Genomic DNA, 8,303 nt, shown 5'->3' with positions numbered 1-8,303 from the left:
ATCCATTTACATATTTTATATTTTAGTTTATTATTTTTATTTTAAAAAAAAAAACTTCAACGGATGTGGCCACATCCGCTAACGGATGTGCCACATCCGCTAACGGATGTGCCACATCCGTTTAATAGATTTTTAAAATTTTTTTTATTTATTATTTAAATAATAATACATAAATTAAAATTAATAATAATTATTTTATTAAATAAAATAAAATTAATTTATAAATAATTAAATAATAATTAAATTATATTTATATATTAATTTAAAATAAAAAAGATAAAAAAACTAAACTAAAAAACAAAAATACAACGGATTTGGTTAACGGATGTCGCCACATCCGTTTTAATATATTTATAATAAATTTTTTAATTATTATTTAAATAATAATACATAAATTAAAATTAATAATTATTATTTTATTAAATAAAATAAAATTAATTTATAAATAATTAAGTAATAATTTTAAAATAATTAAATAATATTTATATATTAATTTAAAACAAAAAAAATAAAATAACTAAAAGCTAAAAAACAAAAAAAGGTAACGGATCTGTTGAAGAAAAGAGGTGGGGTGTAGGATATTTTAAAATATAAAGGATAGTTTTAGAATTTTAGAAAAATGTGGTGGTGGAGGGAGCAAAGTGGGGTGGTGTAGGGAGTAACCCTCCGTTTGAAATTACCTAAATGCCATGTTGGAGTCTCTTATACATAGATTAAGGCCCATTATCATTAGTCTGAAGAGATCCACCAATACAAGGTTTAGGCCCATCTGGCATATCCTAACTTACACAAATAAACATTTAAAAGTTTTAAAATGAGATTTACTGATATAGAAGAATATGCTATGAATATATGCATGAAGAATAATAAGTATTTAGAAGTTATGCACATAGTCCTGGGGCGACAGGGCCATGTATTGATAAACGAAAAGAAAAAAGTTTGAGAAGGAAAAGACCTGGATGATCTACTCAGGTGCGGGAGCTACCTAGTTTCGTTTAGTTTGGCATTGTTGAGAGAGAATGCGAGTGGAATTTGCCAACGTATCTAACTTGAACATGCAGGAAACGTCGAATGTCATTGTCCCACTGCTCAACAACCCCATTTTCATTCGTGCTCGAGAGCGAACGGCTAAGGAGAATGTAACAGCCACCTTCTTTTTGGTATTATTAACGCTTTCCTCCACCTTCTTAGGAGTTTTTGATCCTTTCAAAGCAACGCCAAACGATGTCGTATCAAGAGGGTCTAGATGCATACCTGTGTAGTCTCCTTTGGCGATCTGTTTCCCATCTAAAGAGAGGCTCACACTGCTATTATTTTTAAAAGAAATGCCCAGGTCTGCATTTGAATTGTGGACTCTTAAACTCATGCTGTATTTGTCTTTGGTCTCTGCCGCCTTAAAGCTTTCCACCGAAAACTTAGGGTCCTTTGGTGAGAGTAACATGGAAAAAAGTCCACCTAAAACGCCTCCCAGAACAATCAGAAGAACCAAGAAGACAACGGAGACTACTATGCAACACAAGCAGCATCGTGACGTTTTCGCCTGTTTTGGAGGAGAGGGTTGATGCAGCTCCGCCAGGCGAGCATTCTCGGGGGGTGGAAAACGGTAGACTTGATCCTTCGGGACTCGGACAACGTAGGTATTCAAATCGATGCCTGGTGATTGGAGTTTGCTACTCTCATAATTTATGTCGGGAGGAGATTCTGGTGGCAACGACGGCGCAGGCCGCAACCGCTCCTCCATCAGAATATGAGGAGCGGTGGGAGGTGACAAAGAAACCGAATTGCAGAAAGTGGGAACGTTGTTAGAGAGTTGGGGAGGTGGGTGGGTGGGTGCTTTGCACGGGGATGTCAAACTGAACTTAGTCTATGCCCTCATGCACCAAAGACCATAACGTGCGATTCAGAGATAAATTAGGTTATCATTTCCAGTTTCAACGGCTCAACTTCCTCTCACTTCAATCAACCTCCATCCTTGCATTTACCATTACATCATTTTAGCTTTCTTCTACTTTAGTCAATTATTCAAAAATAACATAAAAGCCCAATACTTGAGTCAGCCTACCAAAGCCCAATATAAACCCACCCTAATTTTTATTATGTCCTTCTTTCTGCACCTCCATTATATTCATAAACCCTAAATTATTTTTTGTACATTAGTGAATAAATATATTTTATGTTTATATTAAAGTGTTACAGAGTTTTAAGTTATTTATATTTTCGATACAACTGAGATAATATTATTTTATTATCATCTTAGTCTAGGTGTTATAGAAATATTAATTAATCAATTAAACTTTTAAAATATACATAATATACTTTTAATATATATATCTATATATAATTAAAAATAAAGATATATTAAAATAATTAAAAAAATTAAAAAATTGGCGTGTCAAACTTCAATTCTCTAGCTAATCTTATGACAAGACGAATTAGAATTTTCAATGTATTTTCTTGTAGTGGATAAGTCTATTTGAGTCAAATTTTTGTAAATCAAGGAAATTGATCAAATTGATCTGTTTTGTTCCAAATTATTTTATCTACCGTACTTGCACATATTAAGTATAAAGTTATGGAAAGTATATAAATGTTTTTTATTTTCTTTAAACCTAATTGTGTAATATAAACCTTATATACATCTTATAGCAAATGTATATTGTACATATTATTCATATTATATATATATATATATATATATATATATAATATAAAAATTTGTTAATTTATGTAACTTTAAAACTTAAAATTTATAATATATGAGAATATTTTTATTAACTAAAATTTAATATACTTACGTAAGTTAATAATATATATATATATATATATATATATATATATTATTTATATTTATATTTGAAATATAAATGGTTTAGATATTTAATAATTCTGACAGGATTTTATTTTAAAACTATTTTTTACGAGTTAAAAATTAATATTTTTTCTAGTGACATTTATAAGGTTTCATGTAATATTGAGATTCTGCGTGATATATATATTGGTCTGTTATCTGAATCACCTCAATAATTATGTGATGTGGATCAAAGATCATATAAGAAATATTGATAAGCAAATTTCAAAAAGTATGGTTTTATTTCTTATCTCTGGTTTTAATTGTGCAATGCTTCTGCACCACACACCATTTATCTGTGAAAAAGGAAAGATAAGCTGTACCAGAAAAGAAGACAAAGATAGAATCATATTCAGCTTTTGTGATAAATATATGTAATCCTTTAACATGTACCAATACTACATGTAACAAAGGATCACAATGAACATAAATTTAACTAACTATTAATATTAATTTCCATGATTCACGATGTTACAACTACCATAGGAATAAATTCTCTAAAGTAAGAAAGAAAATGCCAAAGGTGAATATGCCTTACTAAACCACTCGGGAAGAGGATTAATTATACGAACAATTCTAACATTAACACCTCACGTTTCTTATTTAAAATAACACATACAATTTTTTTTCCTGAATTTAAATATATTTTAAATTATTAATATCTATTCTAAATATATATTTTAAAACACAAACATTTATACTTTTTTATCGTCTGAGTCCATTTTGCTGATATTTTTTCTTGTAACATCATTTATTTTCGTACTGATTATGATCATTACACTTGGAGGAGATGATTTGGGGGAGAGTGAGTGAATAGATTTAAAAAAATTTGAGGATATATTTTTTGTTATTTATTTAAGTGGATTTAAAGATAAGTAAGAGTGAAAGTAAAGTTTGTGAGAATTAATGTAAGATTTGATTGATATGAGAGATAAAAAAAAAATTGTTTAATTTGTAGAAATTAAAGATTATCAAAATGTCCCTAGTTATTAAAGTAATATAAAATGATAATTGTTAATGTTATATTTAATTGTAAAAATGTTTATAAAGAGTAAAAAATTAAAGATAATTATTAAAAATAATTTTAAAAATGTAAAAAATTATAATTTAGTAAAATGAAATTTTTTTAAAATTTAATATTTTTTGTAAAATAATTTACTACCAAATTATAATTTGATTTGTTTTTGAAGTAAGATTGATTCAAAATTTTCCAATACAACTCCATTGCAATGCCAAGTAGCTTCCACACACCAATTAGACAAAACATATTTTAGTTTTGTATTAAATTTTAAAATTTAAAAATATATTTAACCTATAAATTTATCTTATTTGATTTATAATATTATATATATATATATATATATATATATATATATATATATATATATATATATATATATATATATATATATATATATCCTAGTTGATTGTGTAATGAAAGGAAATTGAAAAAATATAGATGGGACATCTTTTCTCTTAACATGAGAATGAAGAAGAAATTCTACAAAAGGCAAACATGACAATTGTCTTTAATTCACTCCAAATCATCTCATACAAATGAGTGATACAAAAATATGGTATATCGTAAATCTACACTATTTCGTCTTCCCAAATTCTCCAAAGTGAACATCACTCATCTCTCAAATTAGTCTTTCATTTTCTTTCTAAACAATACAATCCTCAAAAGTGAACACAGTAGTAATGAAAGAATCTACATAAAAACATACATGATAAATTAGTGTTTAAAAAAAAATTATATATATATATATATATATATATATATATATATATATAATCATATACTTCGTAATTTATAAATTTTAATAAGCCAATTCAAATCTTTACCCATACATTTCTTAGGATACACATCTCATAAATTTTTTACGAATACTAAGTGGTTGATTATCAATCATGTCATAAATCATATAAACATCAATATCATATACATAAAAAAGGTGTTAAATTAAACTGATAGATGTGCACCTATTATCCTTTGCCACCATAATAAAGTTAAATAATAAAAATATAATTCATTTATGTGACAAGATAAATTTATATGATCTACAAAACACTATTATATTTTTTACCGCAAACTATTATAAGAATCTCCTTACTTTCTACTCTTTGAGTCTAATATATAAATTCATAATATCTAATACAAAATCTCAAATTCAATACCCTATCTAAATATCTTAACACATTTTTTCTTGAAAAATCATCACAAAAACACACACACACAACAAATAGCAAACACAACAAATAAAAAAAATAGCTCGGGGAAAAATTTAATAATTTGAGCGAAAATTGTTTCGTCTGAGGAAAAATTTATCAGAGAGAAAGGTTGACTTTATACTCTTCTTTACTTGAGAAAAATATTTTAACGAAAATGATACTGAGAGCAAATATATCATTTGTTCAAAAATGTTTGAAACTTTTGTCTAAATTCAATATTACAATTATGCAAATTTCGACTACTAAATTAAGTCAAAATAGCATTCACTCTCATTAAACTCTTAAATAAATATATCTCCCGAGGACTGTCAAATTTAAATCAAAACCAAATTTAAACCCTAACCAATCAATTTTGTTAACAATTATCTAAACTTCAAACAATTCACTAAAATATACTTTTCAATAACGTCAGCAATATCAAAATCAAAATTTCATAATTTCTAACAAATATCAATTTCAGTTTGAATTTCATATCTTTGAGATTTTCAATAGGTATAAATTTCATAGTTTTCTATAAATAACATCCTTCCATAAAATATATATCAAGTCACATTTGAAATGTCAAGATCTACTTATTAAAATTCGTTGGCTCAAACTTAAATTCTCATATCTATTACTATGAGAAAGAAACTAAGCATATACAATTACTAATAATTTAAGAATATCTTTATAACTCTGACCTTAGGAATATTAGTCTTTTACCCCTTTAAAAAAGAATTTGATAAATGAAACTTGTTTTGTTCTTCATCATTTAAGAAAAGATCTTATAAAATGATGATAATATTTCTAGAATAAAGTAAAAAAAAAAGTTAAAAAAATATTTTCCTTAATTATGTATTGTTGGTGCCATGTTAAATTTGAAACTAGAGCTTAAAAATGCAGTGGGGTGATCCTCCTTACAGACTATTTATGACGGCGGGGACATTAGCATGGATGTATATCTCTCAAACGGATGGATGTCGATGAATAGCGATCATATTTTACAGAGAAGCAACCATCACCACACAAAATAATGTGGAGATATTTGATAAGCTGAAAGGCTAGTAGATTCATCTCAGCTACATATTCATATAATAATTCCATTAAGTAAGACTTGAAACATAACTGGACTAATTCTCCCAGGTCAAGCAAGAAAAAATTCAGCTCTGACCCAAGGTAGATAGAGATTATACAAGATATTGACAGAATAGTAATTTAACTAAAACTAGCCCTGCAATTGCCAAAAACTCCATTGCAGTGGCCACCTGAAAGAGACACTAACACCTACAAATATACTAGACTAGACCACGCATCATACATACCCTTCAATACATAACATAGTCTTCTAATTTCCGAACACTTCGTCACAGAGAATCCCAGTCGATCTCATAAGAAGGGTACTTATAGAGATTAAAACTATCTGAATCACCTTCCCACTGAGGCTCGCTCACGTCGGCAAACGTCAGATCCGAGAGAGGCGAAGAACCTTCAGACCCCTCGCTCTCCGTCGTAACAGGAGACGAGGAAGCTTCCACCTTGCAACACTTGTTGCTGGTGTTGTCGTCCGAACCCTTCTCAGAATCACCCTTCTCTGGCGGAGGAGCCACTTTGGACCGTGACCTCTTCGACGAACCCTGAGGCTTTTCGGTCTTCCCCTGTTTCTGCATCTCAGCCAGGCCTTCGCATATGGCCTGAAGCTTCGCGTCAACGGAGGAATGGAGCGGCTTGTACTCCCCGAAGCCTCCGCCCACCGAGGAACCCTGGTGACGGAGGTTTGGGAAGTTAAGCCTGGCGAAGTCACCTCGGAGTTTGTACGCGGCCTTGTCGTACGCCAGAGCGGCTTCCTCGGCGGTGTCGAATGTTCCCAGCCAGAGCCTGGTCCGATTCTTGGGGAGTCTGATCTCAGCCACCCACTTCCCCCAGTGCCTCTGCCGCACCCCTCGATAAAGCTTCGTGGGCTTCAGAGGCATGCCCACGTGCTTCATGGGGACGGGCTTGGTCCCGAGGAAGTTGAGGGTGTTGGGATTCTGCTGCTGCTGGCTCTGGGTCTGGATTTGAGCCTGGATCTGAGAGATCTGAGAGGGGGTTAGGTGGTTGAGGCCGAGAAGAGACGTTGGTTGTCCATGCGCGAAGCCTATGATGTTTTGGGTGTTGGATAGGGATAACCCGTCGGCAAATGCATGGGTCATCGATGCGGAGCAGTTGTTTGAGTACATAACAGGGAAGGAGGGTGAAGAGTGGAAGTAGATGGGAGAAGGAGAGTAAGAAGTAGAAGGAAAAGAGGAGTTTGAAGGTGAGGAAGAAAAGGAAGGGGTTGAGGAAGGACTCTTCATAAAAGGTTCAAGAACTTCCATTAGTTCACCCCTGAACGGATCTGAGGGAAGCTGAAACTCTGTGCTGCTGTAAAAACCCATCATAGCTGCCATCAGATCAATTCAACCTGCGTCTTTCTAAAACTGAAGAACAACTGGTTAATTAAAACACCGGATCTAAAAAACAAAGATAAAACTAAAAAAACTTTTTTCTACAAAGAAAGGATGAAGGAGATTTCAAATAGACAACCTCCTTGATCCTGTGGTCTTAATATAAGATTAAACTTCGAGGGATCAAAAATAACCCTCTTGGCTAGTTTCAAAGGGAAAAAAAATGGGGGAGGGGATCAAAATTTTACTAGCGAATTTTGACAGTAAAACCTGGATCTCGTTTCTGAAAACACCTGGCTTTCGAGAAATACTTCTAAGTTTGCTTCTTGGTGAGTTAAAAGACAAACCCAAAAATCTTAGTATGAAAGACAGATGATTAACAGAAAGGGATTCAGAGAAGCGGGGTGTTGCAGAGAGGGGGGGAGAAGGAGAAGAAGATGAACCACAGAAGACTGAAAGCTTTGAAGAAAACGGAGAAAGAGAAAAAAATATCTGTGAAGGCCTCTCGTCACTCTTGGTTCTGCCTTACACCCTCTCTTTCCATTATATAGCCCCCTATCACCTTGATTACTATTCTTAATCTCTTAATCAATCCCCTAATTATCGCTGTCGTAACCACTGGTTAGTTTCAGCAAATTGCAGGCCATGACGTAAGACCCGCCCAAATTGATTATGGAACTATCCAATCAGATGACAACACGCGTCCCCCTGGACCTTGTTAAGGACACGTGCCCGCTCGAAACCGTCAGGTGTCGGTCTCTTTTACGTTGTCATTTTCTTTGGTCTTGTCTGTAAGCGTGTTGACCGTATTTAGTGCGCGT

General features: G+C 32.1%; 2 protein-coding genes across 2 annotated transcripts; both read right to left on the bottom strand.

Moving 5' to 3' along the window:
* Positions 1-730: 730 nt before the first annotated feature.
* LOC108330466 (NDR1/HIN1-like protein 13) lies at positions 731-1,817 on the bottom strand. The gene has a single exon (XM_017564948.2). The coding sequence runs from the start codon at positions 1,739-1,741 to the stop codon at positions 986-988; it is 756 nt and encodes a 251-aa protein (XP_017420437.1). The 5' UTR covers positions 1,742-1,817; the 3' UTR covers positions 731-985.
* Positions 1,818-6,128: 4,311 nt separating this feature from the next.
* LOC108332033 (ethylene-responsive transcription factor RAP2-4) lies at positions 6,129-8,016 on the bottom strand. The gene has a single exon (XM_017567125.2). The coding sequence runs from the start codon at positions 7,483-7,485 to the stop codon at positions 6,424-6,426; it is 1,062 nt and encodes a 353-aa protein (XP_017422614.1). The 5' UTR covers positions 7,486-8,016; the 3' UTR covers positions 6,129-6,423.
* Between the last annotated feature and the right edge of the window lie 287 nt (positions 8,017-8,303).

Source organism: Vigna angularis, chromosome 4 (genome assembly GCF_016808095.1).
Source record: "Vigna angularis cultivar LongXiaoDou No.4 chromosome 4, ASM1680809v1, whole genome shotgun sequence".
Lineage (NCBI taxonomy): Eukaryota > Viridiplantae > Streptophyta > Magnoliopsida > Fabales > Fabaceae > Vigna > Vigna angularis.
This window is presented reverse-complemented; position numbering and strand designations above follow the sequence as displayed.